Source organism: Pseudophryne corroboree, chromosome 2, assembly GCF_028390025.1.
Source record: "Pseudophryne corroboree isolate aPseCor3 chromosome 2, aPseCor3.hap2, whole genome shotgun sequence".
In the NCBI taxonomy this organism is placed as follows: domain Eukaryota; kingdom Metazoa; phylum Chordata; class Amphibia; order Anura; family Myobatrachidae; genus Pseudophryne; species Pseudophryne corroboree.
In genome coordinates this window covers 483,370,257-483,388,677 of record NC_086445.1, presented here as the reverse complement: position 1 = coordinate 483,388,677, position 18,421 = coordinate 483,370,257, and the positions used below count along the sequence as shown (strand labels likewise).

At 48.0% G+C, this 18,421-nt stretch overlaps 1 protein-coding gene across 1 annotated transcript in view; it reads right to left on the bottom strand.

Annotated features, from left to right (window-relative positions):
- Positions 1 to 18,421, bottom strand: part of VPS53 (VPS53 subunit of GARP complex) — a 472,189-nt gene that overhangs the window by 91,678 nt on the left and 362,090 nt on the right. Inside the window, exon 19 of the mRNA XM_063953873.1 lies at positions 15,398 to 15,467. Within this exon, the coding sequence (XP_063809943.1) occupies positions 15,398 to 15,467 (70 nt within the window). The remainder of the gene's footprint in view (positions 1 to 15,397; positions 15,468 to 18,421) is intronic.

The window sequence follows — 18,421 nt, the reverse complement described above, 5'->3', positions numbered from 1 at the left end:
CCTGATTCCTACCCCTCTATGCAAGTCTCCCAAAACTTTAATCTTTTTCTATACTCAAAACAACCCTCTGACCCCCAAACCAACAAGACTTAAAAACATTTCTGATTGAATGATTGATGCAGTAAAAGGTTTAAAACTTGCAGGTTTTATTTTTTTGTCATATCAACGGGATCGGTATGAGATCCCGCCGCCTGGGATGCTGAACGCCAGGATCCCGACATCGGCATCCCGAACGGTAAAAAGCCAGCAGGGGGGGGGGCAATCGCAACAAAGCATCTTGCGGGCTTGATGGGGCTACGCTCGCCACAGGTTCTATTCTCCCTCTATGGGTGTCATGGACACCCATAGAGGGGGAATCACCTACCTCGCCGGTATACTGGCGGAGGCATGGTGGCCCTGTCGGGATGCCGGCATCGGTACTGTGACAGCCAGGATCCCGATGAGCGGTATGCTGATCGCATACCATCTCAACTTCATATGATCAGCCCAGTTACAGATATACAGGTTTTATTTTTTTTAGATACAGATTTTATATTAGTTGCACAAATAATTTAATTTATGCAAGGTTTAATGTATATGACCAGCTCTAATACAAATGTACACTTAATCTGGGGGAGATGTACTAAGCCTTGGAAAATAATCAAGTGGACAGAGCTAAAGTACCAGCCAATCAACTCCTAACTGTCAGGCTGTGTTTGAAAAAAATGACAGCTAGAAGCCGATTGGCTGGTACTTTATCTCCCTCCAAGACTTAGTACATCTGCCCCTCTGTAATGGTGTGTACACACGGTGAGATTTTTTCTTACGATTTTGACTATATATAAGAAAAGTTAGTGCAGATCTCAAGGTGAAAGTCACCTTGCAATCCCGATTCGATACGCGGTCTGCATCGCAAGAATAGATAGACTGTGCAGGCAAGTCAATTTTGACTATCTCCATAGAAAAGATAGTCAAATTTGACACTTAGCCAAAATCACACATAGTCAGTATTGCAAGCACATGATGAGTGTGCTTGCGATACTATGTGCCGATCTAGCCCCTGTCGCATAGTCGCACCGTGTGTATGGGCCATAAGAAAGATTTGTTAGCCTTTTGATAAAAAACGGTCACATATTGCTTCTGATTTTGTTTAAAATCCTTAAATAAATAAATAAAAATAAAATAATAATAATAATAAGTAACAAAATAAAGTGGGGCCTCCAGCACAACCCACAGATGCTCAACTTGAGTGAGATCTGGGGAAGCTGGAGACCAAGTCAACACCATGTACTCTTTGTCATGTCAAATTATTCCTGAACTATTTTTACATGGTGGCATGGTGCATTATACTGCTGAAAGATGCCATTGCCATCAGGTGGTCATGTGAATGAACACACCTTCCATATCCCTGACAAAGATATGATTGACTATTAAAATGTGTAGCTTTCAAATATTATGGAGGTTGCTATCCAGGAGCCGTTCCTTTATATGGAGGAGCAGCTTCAATTAGTTACAATAGGAAAAGAAATCAGATTTTTGACTCACCGTAAAATCCCTTTCTTAAAAGTCTATATGGGGGACTTTCCGTTACCTCTAGGTATATAGTGTGGGTTTTGGCAGTAAAACAGTTAAAGGCTTGATCCTTCTCCCTATATAACCCCTCCCCCTCCATTTTAATAGTCAAACATATCTTTGTCAGGGATATGGAACGTGTGTTCATTCACAGGGCCTTTATGTTGGCAATGGCATCTTTCAGCAGTATAATGCACTATGCAAACATTGTTCAGGAATAGTTTGAGAACATGACAAAGAGTACATGGTGTTGACTAGGCCTCCAGCTTCCCCAGATCTCACTCCAGTTGAGCATCTGTGGGTTGTGCCAGAGGACCCACTTGTTTCTGTTATTTATTATTTTCATTTAGGGATTTTAAACAAAATCAGAAGCAATATGTGACAGTTTATGTCAAAAGGCTAACAAATCTTTCTTACAGAGGGACAGATGTACGAAGTCTTAGAGGGGGATAAAGTGTACGGAAGTACTAGCCAATCAGCTCCTAGCTGTCATTTTTAAAACACAGCCTGAAATAATACGATTTTAAACTTACCGGTAAATCTTTTTCTCCTAGTCCGTAGAGGATGCTCGGGACTCCGTAAGGACCATGGGGTATAGACGGGCTCCGCAGGAGACATGGGCACTTTAAGACTTTAGATGGGTGTGAACTGGCTCCTCCCTCTATGCCCCTCCTCCAGACCACAGTTATTGAACTGTGCCCAGAGGAGACGGACAGTACGAGGAAAGGATTTTTGTTAATCTAAGGACGAGATACATACCAGCCCACACCATACACACCGTACAACATGGTATATACTAAACCAGTTATCAGCATGAACAAAACAGCATTAGCCAGAGACTGATCTCAACTGTAACATAACCCTTATGTAAGCAACAACTATATACAAGCCTCGTCTCCTGCGGAGCCCGTCTATACCCCATGGTCCTTACGGACCATGGGGTATAGATTTACCGGTAGGTTTAAAATCTTATTTTCTCTTACGTCCTAGAGGATGCTGGGGACTCCGTAAGGACCATGGGGATTATACCAAAGCTCCAAACCGGGCGGGAGAGTGCGGATGACTCTGCAGCACCGATTGAGCAAACATGAGGTCCTCATCAGCCAGGGTATCAAACTTGTAGAATTTTGCAAAAGTGTTTGAACCCGATCAAGTAGCTGCTCGGCAAAGCTGCAATGCCGAGACGCCTCGGGCAGCCGCCCAAGAAGAACCCACCTTCCTAGTGGAATGGGCCTTTACCGAATTTGGTACCGGCAATCCAGCCGTAGAATGAGCCTGCTGAATCGTGTTACAGATCCAGCGAGCAATAGACTGCTTAGAAGCAGGAGCGCCAAACTTGTTGGCTGCATACAGGACAAACAGTGCCTCTGTTTTCCTAACCCGAGCCGTCCTGGCTACATAAATTTTTAAGGCCCTGACTACATCAAGGGACGTGGAATCCTCCAAGTCACCCGTAGCCACAGGCACCACAATAGGTTGGTTTATATGAAATGACGAAACCACTTTAGGCAGAAATTGAGGACGAGTCCTCAACTCTGCTCGATCCACATGGAAAATCAGATAGGGGCTCTTGTGAGACAAAGCCGCCAATTCTGACACCCGCCTCGCAGATGCCAAGGCCAACAACATGACCACTTTCCAAGTGAGAAATTTTAATTCAACTGTTTGAAGAGGTTCAAACCAGTGTGATTTAAGGAACTGTAACACCACGTTAAGGTCCCACGACGCCACTGGGGGCACAAAAGGAGGTTGGATGTGTAGCACTCCCTTTACAAAAGTCTGAACTTCTGGGAGAGAAGCCAATTCCTTCTGTCTGTAGAAAATGGAGAAAACGACCCAGCTGAACATCTTCCGTAGGAGCATACTTGGCTTCACACCAAGACACATATTTCCTCCAGATACGGTGATAATGCTTCGCCGTTACCTCCTTCCTTTGATTAGAGTAGGGATGACTTCCCCCGGAATACCTTTCCTAGCTAGGATCTGGTGTTCAACCGCCATACCGTCAAACGTAACCGCGGTAAGTCTTGGAACACCCAGAGCCCCTGTTGCAACAGGTCCTCCCTGGGAGAAAGAGGCCACGGATCTTCTGTGACCATTTCCTGAAGATCTGAATACCAGGCCCTTCGAGGCCAATCTGGAACAATGGGTATTGTCTGCACTCTTGTTCGTCTTATGATTCTCAATATTTTTGAGATAAGTGGAAGTGGAGGTAACACATAGACCGACTGAAACACCCACGGTGTCACCAGGGTGTCCACCACCACTGCCTGAGGGTCCCTCGACCTGGAACAATACGTCCGAAGCTTTCTGTTGAGGCGTGACGCCATCATGTCTATTTGAGGAAGTCCCCAACGACTTGTTACCTCTGCAAAGACCTCTTGATGAAGTCCACACTCTCCTGGATGGAGATCGTGTCTGCTGAGGAAGTCTGCTTCCCAGTTGTCTACTCCCGGAATGAAGACCGCTGACAGAGCGCTTACATGATTTTCCGCCCAGCGAAGAATCCTGGTGGCTTCCGCCATTGCTGCTCTGCTCTTTGTCCCGCCCTGGCGGTTTACATGCGCCACGGCTGTGACGTTGTCTGACTGGATCAGAACGGGTAGGTTGCGAAGAAGCTTCTCCGCCTGTTGCAGGCCGTTGTATATGGCCCCTAATTCCAGTACATTGATGTGTAGACAAGCCTCCTGGCTTGACCATATTCCCTGAAAATTTTTTCCTTGTGTGACTGCGCCCCATCCTCGGAGGCTTGCGTCCGTGGTCACAAGAACCCAATCTTGAATGTCGAACCTGCGACCCTCTAGAAGGTGAGCACTATGGAGCCACCACAGGAGAGAGACCCTGGCCCTGGGGGACAGGCTTATCTTCCGATGCATTTGTAGATGAGACCCTGGCCACTAGTCCAGAAGGTCCCACTGAAAAGTTCTCGCATGGAACCTGCCGAACGGAATGGCCTAGTAGGCCGCCACCATCTTTCCCAATACTCGAGTGCATTGATGAACTGACACTCTTTTTGGTTTCAGTAGGTCCTTGACCATGTTCTGGAGTTCCTGGGCTTTTTCCATTGGGAGAAAAACCCTCTTTTTTTCCGTGTACAGAACCATGCCCAAAAATGACAGCCGAGTTGTCGGAACCAACTGCGACTTTGGTAGATTTAGAATCCAGCCGTGTTGTTGTAGTACTCTCAGGGAGAAAGACATGCTTTTTAGTAACTGATCTCTTGACCTTGCCTTTATCAGGAGATCGTCTAAGTATGGGATAATTGTGACCCCCTGCTTGCACAGGAGCACCATAATTTCCGCCATTGCCTTGGTGAAAATTCTCGGGGCCGTGGAAAGCCCAAACGGCAACGTCTGAAACTGGTAATGACAATCCTGTACAGCGAATCTCAGGTACGCCTGATGAGGCGGATATATGGGGACATGAAGGTATGCATCCTTTATGTCTAGTGACACCATAAAATCCCCCCCTTCCAGGCTGGAGATCACTGCCCGGAGAGATTCCATCTTGAATTTGAACCTTTTCAAATATAGGTTTAGGGATTTTAGATTCAGAATTGGTCTGACCGAGCCATCCGGCTTCGGGACCACAAACAGGGTTGAATAAAACCCTTTCCCCTGTTGCACCAGGGGAACCTTGATAATCACCTGCTGTTGATACAGCTTTTGTAAGGCAGCTGAAACTATTTCCCTCTCTGGGGGAGAAGCTGGCAAGGCCGATTTGAAAATTCGGTGTGGAGGCACGTCTTCGAACTCCAGTTTGTAGCCTTGGGATACAATTTCGACCACCCAAGGATCCAAATCCAACTGAACCCAGACTTGGCTGAAGAGTCGAAGACGTGCCCCCACCGGTGCGGACTCCCGTAGCGGAGCCCCAGCGTCATGCGGTGGATTTTGTAGAGGCCGGGGAGGATTTTTGTTCCTGGGAACTAGCCGTAGCTGGAGATCTTTTCCCTCTACCTCTGGCGAGGAAGGAGGAGCCACGACCCTTTCTGAACTTATGCGACCGAAAGGACTGCATCTGGCATTGAGGTGTTTTCTTTTGTTGTGGGGGAACGTAAGGCAAAAAAAGAAGACTTACCCGCGGTAGCTGTGGAAACCAGGTCCGCGAGGCCCTCCCCAAATAAAACTTCACCTTTGTAAGGCAAAGCCTCCATATGTCTCTTTGAATCAGCATCACCTGTCCATTGACGGGTCCACAGGGACCTTCTAGCAGAAACTGCCATGGCATTGGCTCTTGAACCCAACAGCCCAATATCTCTCGCAGCTTCTCTCATATATAACGCTGCGTCCTTGATGTGACCTAAGGTCAACAAAATACTATCTTTATCTAGGGTGTCAATGTCAGATGACAAGTTATCTGCCCACGCTACAATTGCCTACCCACCCATACCGACGCTACTGCAGGTCTGAGCAGGGCTCCCGTAGTCGCATAAATTGATTTTAAGGTAGTTTCCTGCCTGCGATCCGCAGGATCCTTTAGGGCCGCCGTGTCCGGGGACGGTAGTGCCACCTTTTTGGACAAGTGCGTCAAGGCCTTGTCCACCGTGGGCGAGGATTCCCACCGTAACCTGTCCTTTGAGGGGAAAGGATACGCCATAATAATTCTCTTGGGAACCTGCAGCCTCTTGTCTGGAGTTTCCCAAGCCTTTTCAAATAAAGCGTTCAGCTCATGAGATGGGGGAAACGTTACCTCAGGTTTCTTTTCCTTAAACATGCAGACCTTCGTGTCAGGGACAGAGGGGTCCTCTGTGATATGCAAAACATCTTTTATTGCAATAATCATATATTGAATACTCTTGGCCACTCTTGGGTGTAACCTTGCCTCATCATAGTCGACACTGGAGTCAGAATCCGTGTCGGTGGTATCAGTGTCTGCTACCTGGGAAAAGGGATGTTATGGGACCCTGAAGGGTCTAGTGACACAGTCAAAGCCATGGATTGACTCCCTGCTTTGTCCTTGGACTCTACTTTGTCCAATCTCTTATGTAATAAAGTCACATTAGCATTTAACACATTCCAAATGTCCAACCAATCAGGTGTCGGCTGTGCCGACGGAGACACCACCACCATCTGCTCTGCTTCCTCCCTAGACGAGACTTCCGCTTCAGACATGTCGACACACACGTACTGACACCCCGACACACACTGGGATATATGAATATGGGGACAGACCCACAATAAGGCCCTTTGGAGAGACAGAGAGAGAGTATGCCAGCACACACCCAGCGCCACTAGATACTGAAACCAAGTCCCAGCCTGTATAGCGCTTTTATACACAAATTAGCACCAAATAAATGTGCCCCCCCCCCCCTCGTTTTTGCCCCCTGTTACTTGTTCAGCAGGGGAGAGTCCGGGAGCAGCTTCTTTGCAGCTTGCTGTGGAGAAAATGGCGCTGGTTAGTGCTGGAGGATCAAGCTCCGCACCCTCAACGGCGGGCTTCGGTCCCGCTATTTTTCTTTATACTGGCAGGGGAATTTTCATATACTGCCTCCGCAGCATCTATTTATGTGCCAGGCTTATGTGAGGTAAAAATCGCTGCCCAGGGCTCCCCCCCTGAACCTTTGCTGTTCCTGTGTGTGATGTGGGAGCAATGGCGCGCAGCGCGACCGCTGCGCGGTACCTCATGAAGAACCGAAGTCTTCTGCCGCCTTTGAAGTCTTCTTGCTTCTTATACTTACCCGGCTTCTATCTTCCGGCTCTGTGAGGAGGATGGCGGTGCGGCTCTCGGACGAACAGCAAGGACGACACCTGTGTTCCGACCCTCTGGAGCTAATGGTGTCCAGTAGCCTAAGAAGCAGAGCCCATCAGTCCAGGAAAGTGGGTCTGCTTCTCTCCCCTCAGTCCCACGAAGCAGGGAGCCCGTTGCCAGCAGTGCTCCCTGAAAATAAAAAACCTAACAAAAGTCTTTTCAGAGAAACTCAGTAGAGCTCCCCTGTAGTGCATGCAGTCTCCTCTGGGCACAGGATCTAACTGGAGGAGGGGCATAGAGGGAGGAGCCAGTTCTCACCCATCTAAAGTCTTAGAGTGCCCATGTCTCCTGCGGAGCCCGTCTATACCCCATGGTCCTTACGGAGTCCCCAGCATCCTCTAGGACGTAATAGAAATGGCAGTTCTCTGTCTACCACTGTGTCTATGCTTGCCACCTGTAAACAGGGGATAAGCACGCCAATAGAAAACAGAGAATAAAGAAATAAAACCTAACTAAAAGCTAGGGCCTAACTTTCGTGTTTTGCTCAAAAGCACCAAAAACAAGACCAAGGTACTCCTGGAGGGAGGGGGGGGGGGGGTTATATAGGGGGAAGTTGCCAGCTTTTAACTATTTTCGGGCCAGACTCCAAAGCCCACACTATGGGGGTCATTCCGAGTTGTTCGCTCGGTAAATTTCTTCGCATCGCAGCGATTTTCCGCTTAGTGCGCATGCGCAATGTCCGCATTGCGACAAGTAAATTTGCTATGCAGTTAGGAATTTTACTCACGTTTTTTTCCTCGTTCTGGTGATCGTAATGTGATTGACAGGAAGTGGGTGTTTCTGGGCGGAAACTGGCCGTTTTATGGGTGTGTGTGAAAAAACGCAACCGTTTCTGGGAAAAACGCGGGAGTGGCTGGAGAAACGGAGGAGTGTCTGGGCGAACGCTGGGTGTGTTTGTGACGTCAAACCAGGAACGACAAGCACTGAACTGATCGCAGATGCCGAGTAAGTCTCGAGTTACTCAGAAACTGCACAGAGATGTCTTTTCGCAATATTGCGTATCTTTCGTTCGCAATTTTAAGAAGCAAGATTCACTCCCAGTAGGCGGCGGCTTAGCGTGTGCAAAGCTGCTAAAAGCAGCTTGCGAGCGAACAACTCGGAATGACCCCCTATAAACCCAGAGGTAATGGTGCATATCCCAGAGAGATATCAGCAGTTTCAAACTCCTGTTCTGTACATAATCTACTGTATAATAACTATCATGCACACAGAGGCCCCCTGCTGACCGTTCTATGCAGCTGTCCTCTAAAACACTGGAACCCAGCACATTCATAATGATGTCAAGGCTCTCAGAATCAAAGATATCTCAGTAGTGGCTCTGTACTTTGGGAAAAAATACCCAGCGGCCAGCTAAAAGAATTGGAGGAGGTTGTTACATGCCCTGTATATACCAGGAGAAAAACAGTACCCCAAGTCAGTCCTCCGAAGCAAGTAGCATGGACGGAGGAGGGTGGCACTGCCGAGAAGTATCATGAAGACCACAGTGAGCAGATAGTTGACAGAAGTACATTTAGCATAATGCAACATATACAGTTTCTGTATCCCAGTTACCGAAGATGAGAACAGTGTGTGAGAGTGCGAGTGTGTGTAAGGGGGGGCAGGCTGATATAGTGCTGGGGGTGAGCTGTTGTGGGGATTAAAGTTCCCCCCACAACAGCTTGCCCTGTGTCTGTGCAATGTGTAAATTAAATTGTGTCAATACATAAAGAAAATAAGAATTTACTTACCGATAATTCTATTTCTCGTAGTCCGTAGTGGATGCTGGGAACTCCGTAAGGACCATGGGGAATAGCGGCTCCGCAGGAGACTGGGCACAAAAGTAAAGCTTTAGGACTACCTGGTGTGCACTGACTCCTCCCCCTATGACCCTCCTCCAAGCCTCAGTTAGGATACTGTGCCCGGACGAGCGTACACAATAAGGAAGGATTTTGAATCCCGGGTAAGACTCATACCAGCCACACCAATCACACCGTACAACCTGTGATCTGAACCCAGTTAACAGCATGATAACAGAGGAGCCTCTGAAAAGATGGCTCACAACAATAATAACCCGATTTTTGTAACAATAACTATGTACAAGTATTGCAGACAATCCGCACTTGGGATGGGCGCCCAGCATCCACTACGGACTACGAGAAATAGAATTATCGGTAAGTAAATTCTTATTTTCTCTGACGTCCTAGTGGATGCTGGGAACTCCGTAAGGACCATGGGGATTATACCAAAGCTCCCAAACGGGCGGGAGAGTGCGGATGACTCTGCAGCACTGAATGAGAGAACTCCAGGTCCTCCTCAGCCAGGGTATCAAATTTGTAGAATTTAGCAAACGTGTTTGCCCCTGACCAAGTAGCTGCTCGGCAAAGTTGTAAAGCCGAGACCCCTCGGGCAGCCGCCCAAGATGAGCCCACCTTCCTTGTGGAATGGGCTTTTACAGATTTTGGCTGTGGCAGGCCTGCCACAGAATGTGCAAGCTGAATTGTACTACAAATCCAACGAGCAATAGTCTGCTTAGAAGCAGGAGCACCCAGCTTGTTGGGTGCATACAGGATAAACAGCGAGTCAGATTTTCTGACTCCAGCCGTCCTGGAAACATATATTTTCAGGGCCCTGACTACGTCCAGCAACTTGGAGTCCTCCAAGTCCCTAGTAGCCGCAGGTACCACAATAGGCTGGTTCAAGTGAAACGCTGAAACCACCTTAGGGAGAAATTGAGGACGAGTCCTCAATTCTGCCCTGTCCGTATGAAAAATTAGGTAAGGGCTTTTATAGGATAAAGCCGCCAATTCTGAGACACGCCTGGCTGAAGCCAGGGCCAACAGCATTACCACTTTCCATGTGAGATATTTTAAGTCCACAGTGGTGAGTGGTTCAAACCAATGTGATTTTAGGAACCCCAAAACTACATTGAGATCCCAAGGTGCCACTGGAGGCACAAAAGGAGGCTGTATATGCAGTACCCCCTTGACAAACGTCTGAACTTCAGGAACTGAAGCCAGTTCTTTCTGGAAGAAAATCGACAGGGCCGAAATTTGAACCTTAATGGACCCTAATTTTAGGCCCATAGACAGTCCTGTTTGCAGGAAATGCAGGAAACGACCCAGTTGAAATTCCTCTGTAGGGGCCTTCCTGGCCTCGCACCACGCAACATATTTATGCCAAATACGGTGATAATGCTGTACGGTTACATCCTTCCTGGCTTTGATCAGGGTAGGGATGACTTCATCCGGAATGCCTTTTTCCTTCAGGATCCGGCGTTCAACCGCCATGCCGTCAAACGCAGCCGCGGTAAGTCTTGGAACAGACAGGGTCCCTGCTGGAGCAGGTCCCTTCTTAGAGGTAGAGGCCACGGGTCCTCTGTGAGCATCTCTTGAAGTTCCGGGTACCAAGTCCTTCTTGGCCAATCCGGAGCCACGAGTATAGTCCTTACTCCTCTCCTTCTTATGATTCTCAGTACCTTGGGTATGAGAGGCAGAGGAGGGTACACATACACTGACTGGTACACCCACGGTGTTACCAGAGCGTCCACAGCTATTGCCTGAGGGTCCCTTGACCTGGCGCAATACCTGTCTAGTTTTTTGTTGAGGCGGGACGCCATCATGTCCACCTTTGGTTTTTCCCAACGGTTCACAATCATGTGGAAGACTTCTGGGTGAAGTCCCCACTCTCCCGGGTGGAGGTCGTGTCTGCTGAGGAAGTCTGCTTCCCAGTTGTCCACTCCCGGAATGAACACTGCTGACAGTGCTATCACATGATTTTCCGCCTAGCGAAGAATCCTTGCAACTTCTGCCATTGCCCTCCTGCTTCTTGTGCCGCCCTGTCTGTTTACGTGGGCGACTGCCGTGATGTTGTCTGACTGGATCAGCACCGGCTGACCTTGAAGCAGAGGTCTTGCTAGGCTTAGAGCATTGTAGATGGCCCTTAGCTCCAGGATATTTATGTGAAGTGATGTCTCCAGGCTTGACCACAAGCCCTGGAAATTTCTTCCCTGTGTGACTGCTCCCCAGCCTCTCAGGCTGGCATCCGTGGTCACCAGGACCCAGTCCTGAATGCCGAATCTGCGGCCCTCTAGAAGATGAGCACTCTGCAACCACCACAGGAGAGACACCCTTGTCCTTGGTGACAAGATTATCCGCTGATGCATCTGAAGATGCGACCCGGACCATTTGTCTAGCAGATCCCACTGGAAGGTTCTTGCGTGGAATCTGCCGAATGGGATTGCTTCGTAAGAAGCCACCATCTTTCCCAGGACCCTTGTGCATTGATGCACTGAGACCTGGCCTGGTTTTAGGAGATTTCTGACTAGTTCGGATAACTCCCTGGCTTTCTCCTCCGGGAGAAACACCTTTTTCTGGACTGTGTCCAGGATCATCCCTAGGAATAGAAGTCGTGTCGTCGGGATCAGCTGCGATTTTGGAATATTGAGAATCCAACCGTGCTGGCGCAGCACTATCTGAGATAGTGCTACTCCGACTTCCAACTGTTCCCTGGATCTTGCCCTTATCAGGAGATCGTCCAAGTAAGGGATAACTAAAACTCCCTTCCTTCGAAGAAGAATCATCATTTCGGCCATTACCTTGGTAAAGACCCGGGGTGCCGTGGACAATCCAAACGGCAGCGTCTGAAACTGATAGTGACAGTTCTGTACCACAAACCTGAGGTACCCTTGGTGAGAAGGGTAAATTGGGACATGTAGGTAAGCATCTTTGATGTCCAGAGACACCATATAGTCCCCTTCTTCCAGGTTTGCAATCACTGCTCTGAGTGACTCCATCTTGAATTTGAACCTTTGTATGTAAGTGTTCAAGGATTTTAGGTTTAAAATTGGTCTCACTGAGCCGTCCGGCTTCGGTACCACAAATAGTGTGGAATAGTACCCCTTTCCCTGTTGTAGGAGGGGTACCTTGATTATCACCTGCTGGGAATATAGCTTGTGAATGGCTTCCAATACTGCCTCCCTGTCTGAGGGAGACGTCGGTAAAGCAGACTTTAGAAAACGGCGAGGGGGAGACGTCTCGAATTCCAATTTGTACCCCTGAGATACCACCTGAAGGATCCAGGGTTCCACTTGCGAGTGGGCCCACTGCGCACTGAACTTCTTGAGACGGGCCCCCACCGTGCCTGAGTCCGCTTGTAAAGCCCCAGCGTCATGCTGAGGACTTTGCGGAGACGGGAGAGGGCTTTTGTTCCTGGGAACTGGCTGTTTGTTGCAGCCTTTTTCCTCTCCCTCTGCCACGGGGCAGAAATGAGGCGCCTTTTGCCCGCTTGCCCTTATGGGGCCGAAAGGACTGCGCCTGATAATACGGCGTCTTCTTAGGTTGAGAAGCTACCTGGGGTAAAAATGTGGATTTTCCAGCAGTTGCCGTGGCTACCAGGTCTGATAGACCTACCCCAAATAACTCCTCCCCCTTATAAGGCAATACTTCCATGTGCCTTTTAGAATCCGCATCACCTGACCACTGCCGCGTCCATAAACCTCTTCTTGCAGAAATGGACAGCGTGCTAACTCTTGATGCCAGTCTGCAAATATCCCTCTGTGCATCACGCATATATAGAAATGCATCCTTCAAATGCTCTACAGTCAGAAATATACTGTCCCTATCTAGGGTATCAATATTTTCAGTCAGGGAATCCGACCACGCCAGGCCCGCACTGCACATCCAGGCTGAGGCGATTGCTGGTCGCAGTATAACACCCGTGTGAGTGTATATACATTTTAGGATATTCTCCAGCTTTCTATCGGCAGGTTCCTTTAGGGCGGCCGTATCAGGAGAGGGTAGTGCTACCTGTTTAGACAAGCGTGTGAGCGCTTTATCCACCCTAGGGGGTGTTTCCCAACGTGCCCTATCCTCTGGCGGGAAAGGGTATGATGCCAATAACCTTTTAGGAATTATCAGTTTTTTATCGGGGGAAACCCACGCCTCATCACACACTTCATTTAATTCCTCGGATACAGGAAAAACTACAGCCAGTTTTTTCTCACCAAACATAATACCCTTTTTAGTGGTACTTGTATTATCAGAGATATGCAATACATTTTTCATTGCTTCAATCATGTAACGTGTGGCCCTAGTGGAAGTCACGTTTGTCTCCTCATCATCGACACTGGAGTCAGTATCCGTGTCTGTGTCTGCCATTTGAGGTAACGGGCGTTTTAAAGCCCCTGATGGCGTTTGAGACCCCTGGACAGGCACAAGCTGAGTAGCCGGCTGTCTCATGTCGTCAACTGTCTGTCGTAAAGAGCTGACACTGTCACGCAATTCCTTCCATAAGCTCATCCACTCAGGTGTCGACTCCCTAAGGGGTGACAACTCTATAATAGGCAATTGCTCCGCCTCCATCTCATTTTCCTCCTCAAACATGTCGACACAATCGTACCGACACACCGCACACACACAGGGAATGCTCTGATAGAGGACAGGACCCCACTAGCCCTTTGGGGAGACAGAGGGAGAGTATGCCAGCACACACCAGAGCGCTATATATAGACAGGAATACCACTATAAAAAGTGCTTTTCCCTTTATAGCTGCTGTTAGTATCAAAACTGCGCCAAATTAGTGCCCCCCTCTCTTTTTTACCCTTTTCTGTAGTGCAGGACTGCAGGGGAGAGTCAGGGAGACGTCCTTCCAGCGGAGCTGTGATGGAAAATGGCGCCCGTGTGCTGAGGAGATAGGCTCCGCCCCCTTCTCGGCGGCCTTTTCTCACGCTTTTTGGTGAGTTCTGGCAGGGGTTAAAATACATCCATATAGCCCTGGGGGTTATATGTGGTGTATTTATGCCAGCCAAGGTGTTTACATTGCTGCTCAGGGCGCCCCCCCCTAGCGCCCTGCACCCTCAGTGACCGAAGTGTGAAGTGTGCCTGAGTAACAATGGCGCACAGCTGCAGTGCTGTGCGCTACCTTGTTGAAGACTGATGTCTTCTGCCGCCGATTTTTCCGGACCTCTTCTTGCTTCTGGCTCTGTAAGGGGGCCGGCGGCGCGGCTCTGGGACCGAGCTCCGAGGCTGGGCCTGTGTTCGGTCCCTCTGGAGCTAATGGTGTCCAGTAGCCTAAGAAGCCCAATCCACTCTGCACGCAGGTGAGTTCGCTTCTTCTCCCCTTAGTCCCTCGATGCAGTGAGCCTGTTGCCAGCAGGTCTCACTGAAAATAAAAAACCTAAAACTAAACTTTCACTAAGAAGCTCAGGAGAGCCCCTAGTGTGCACCCTTCTCGGCCGGGCACAAAAATCTAACTGAGGCTTGGAGGAGGGTCATAGGGGGAGGAGCCAGTGCACACCAGGTAGTCCTAAAGCTTTACTTTTGTGCCCAGTCTCCTGCGGAGCCGCTATTCCCCATGGTCCTTACGGAGTTCCCAGCATCCACTAGGACGTCAGAGAAAAACAGTAATTCATCATACAGTTAAGATGTAATCATTTGCTGATTTTCAGTTCACTTGTGCCGACGAGAAACTATATTCTTGCTATGTCTAACCTGGTGACCAACTCTGCACATGAGAGCTTAGCATAGACAGAAGTCAGAGCAGCCACCTCTAAGCAGCTGTGATCTCTATGCGAGTATCCATCTCTGAGACCACTGCAGCCATTACAGGATCTGCATGTCAGTTACATCCCTCACACCACTGTTCCAATTTTTGGAATGCAATTATTTAAAGTTCTGATCCAGGACCTCTCTCCAGCTTGGGGATGGCTTTATTTAAACTCCAAGCAGCTATGGAAATCAGGAAATTGCAGCTAAATTAGATTTTCCTCTTGTATTTATCTGGCATAATTCCACCAAAACTCATTTTCTAGGTTTTTCATTTTGTGTGGCATTATATTTAAAATGTGAACAGACTGCAATGTGAGCAGATTGCCAAATCTCTACTAATAAGCCCAATGCTGGAAACAATAGATGACTACACTAATGCATTTTTCTTTGCTATTCAACCCATGGTATCAAAAACAGACTAAAGATTAAAAAAAAGCAACTGCAGATCATTCATTAATATTAATTTTTTAACAAGAACAATACAAATTATGCAATGTATTATATATAAAGGTGGGCAAAATAGTGCACACTAATATTTTTCAATAAATTATCATTTTAATTGCCCTGCTTACCTGCTCAGCTCCCACCATACTAATCGGTTTGCATTTAAAGAGGTGGTTTATAAATTTTGGAATGAAGGAGCTGAAAAACAAGATAAAAAGTAATATTTAGTAACTAATATAGCCCAGAATTTAATCCTAAAACAAGAAGTATAATAATGTTAATAAACAGAACAAAACACACTACTGTCTTACAGTATATTTCTAATTACAAATGAAAGCTAAAAAAAAACCCAGAGGACTTAAGCCATGTACACAATGGGCGATAAACTAGGAAGGCCTTGGGCCCGCTGGATGACGAGGAGTGGTCTCTGATGTTAGGTAGCCCTTTTACTGCCACATCCGCAGTGTGATTTCAACAGATTCAGCTTTTTATACTTCAAAGGGTTTTATCTTGCACCCTTGATTCTGAGCAGGCTTGGGTCTGGGGCCTCTGATAGGTGTTCTAAATATACCATTGTTCAAAATATACTTAGGGGTATATGCAATTGCGGTCGAATTCCCGAAATTGTCGAATTTCGGGACTTTTTTGCCAAAAAAAAAAAAAAATCGTCAATGCAATTCAGTACTTTCCGTCAAAAAAACGGACTTTCAAAATTCGACTTTTTGAAATTCGACTTTTGTCAAATTCGACTTTTCTGCAATGATACAAGTGCTACAATTCGACCAAAGTATATTCAATTGAAGTTTGGAAATTCGACAACAGTGCTTTAAGACAGTAAATTCGACATTTTCAATCCGCCACACTTTGGTGGGTGAAACTAATAAAAAAATTTTAAAACATGTTTTTTTGTGTGTTTTTTTTATTGATAATAGCATATCTATTTATATTAGAAGGGATTAGGTACTTGGTTTGTCTTTTTTGGAGGCACAAGTATTATTTATATATTTTTTTAAATAATATTATTATTATTATTATTATTATTATTATTATTATTTTTTTAGATGGAATGGTAAAATTCAGAAAAAAAATGGCGTGGGGTCCCCCCTCCAAAGCATAACCAGCCTCGGGCTCTTCGAGCTGGTCCTGGTTCTAAAAATGCGGGGGGAAAATTGACAGGGGATCCCCCGTATTTTTAAAACCAGCACCGGGCTCTGCGCCTGGTGCTGGTGCAAAAAATACGGGGGACAAAAAGAGTAGGGGTCCCCCGTATTTTATACACCAGCATCGGGCTCCACTAGCTGGACAGATAATGCCACAGCCGGGGGTCACTTTTATACAGTGCCTTGCGGCCGTGGCATTAAATATCCAACTAGTCACCCCTGGCCGGGGTAACCTGGGGGAGTGGGGACCCCTTCAATCAAGGGGTCCCCCCCCAGCCACCCAAAGGCCAGGGGTGAAGCCCGAGGCTGTCCCCCCCATCCAAGGGCTGCGGATGGGGGGCTGATAGCCTTGTCAAAATTGAAAGAATATTGTTTTTTTTCCAGTAGTACTACAAGTCCCAGCAAGCATCCCCCGCAAGCTGGTACTTGGAGAACCACACTGCCGACACACACATACTTACCTATGTTGACACGAAGCAGTCGGTCCTCTTCTCCAAGTAGAATCCACGGGTACCTGAAAATAAAAGATAATTATACTCACCTGATCCAGGGTCCAGAGATAAATCCACGTACTTGTCAAAACAACAAAACGAACACCCGACCACCGGACTGAAAGGGGTCCCATGTTGACACATGAGACCCCTTTCCACGAATGCAGACACCCCCGTGACAGCTGTCACAGAAGTGTCTCTTCAGCCAATTAGCGAGTGCAAAGTCCTTGCACTCTGCTGATTGGCTCTGTGCGCGAAAGAGCTGTCAGACAGCGCATCGCAAAGCCTCTCCATTATATTCAATGGTGGGAACTTTGCGGTTAGTGGTGGGGTCACCCGCGGTCAGCGGCTGACCGCGGGTAACCCCGCCGCTGACGGCAAAGTTCCCACCATTGAAAGTAATGGAGGGAGCTGTGCGATGCGCTGTCTGAGCTAAGACGCGCACAGCCAATCACTTCCTGATTGGCTGAAGGGACCTCAGTGACAGCAGTCACGTGGGTCCCGGCATTCGGGGAAAGGGGTCTCATGTGTCAACATGGGACCCCTTTCAGTCAGGTGGTCGAGTATTCGTGTTTTTTTTTTGCCAAGTACGTGGATTATCTCTGGACGTGGATTATCTCTGGACACTGGATCAGGTGAGTGTTTTTTTTACACAGGTACCCTGGATCGTCGGAGTCGAGACGTGGCAGTCGGCGTGTCAACATAGGTAAGTATGTGTGTGTCGGCAGTGTGTAATAAAGTTGTACTTGTCACGGTGTGTGTCTCCTGTTTTTATTTGGGTATTTTTTTCCCAGTAGTACCACAGGTACCAGCGGGCCCGTTTTTCTCCCGCATGCTGGTACTTGTGGTTCTCCAAGTACCAGCTTGCGGGGGAGGCTTGCTGGGACTTGTAGTACTACTGGAAAAAACAATATTCTTTCAATTTTGACAAGGCTATCAGCCCCCCATCCGCAGCCCTTGGATGGGGGGGACAGCCTCAGGCTTCACCCCTGGCCCTTGGGTGGCTGGGGGGGGGACCCCTTGATTGAAGGGGTCCCCACTCCCCCAGGGTACCCCGGCCAGGGGTGACTAGTTGGATATTTAATGCCACGGCCGCAGGGCACTGTATAAAAGTGACCCCCGGCTGTGGCATTATCTGTCCAGCTACTGGAGCCCGATGCTGGTGTATAAAATACGGGGGACCCCTACTCTTTTTGTCCCCCGTATTTTTTGCACCAGGCGCAGAGCCCGGTGCTGGTTTTAAAAATACGGGGGATCCCCTGTCAATTTTTCCCCGGATTTTTAGAACCAGGACCAGCTCGAAGAGCCCGAGGCTGGTTATGCTTTGGAGGGGGGACCCCACGCCATTTTTTTTTCGGGTTTTTCCCGTTTTTCCCCGTTTTTTTAAATCGCGGCAAAATCCAGCAAATCGGCTGTTTTTCGCCAGTGGGACTGTCGAATCCGTTTTCCATTGAATATGGTGAATTTCGGCAACCACTTGCCGAAATTGGACGGTCGAATT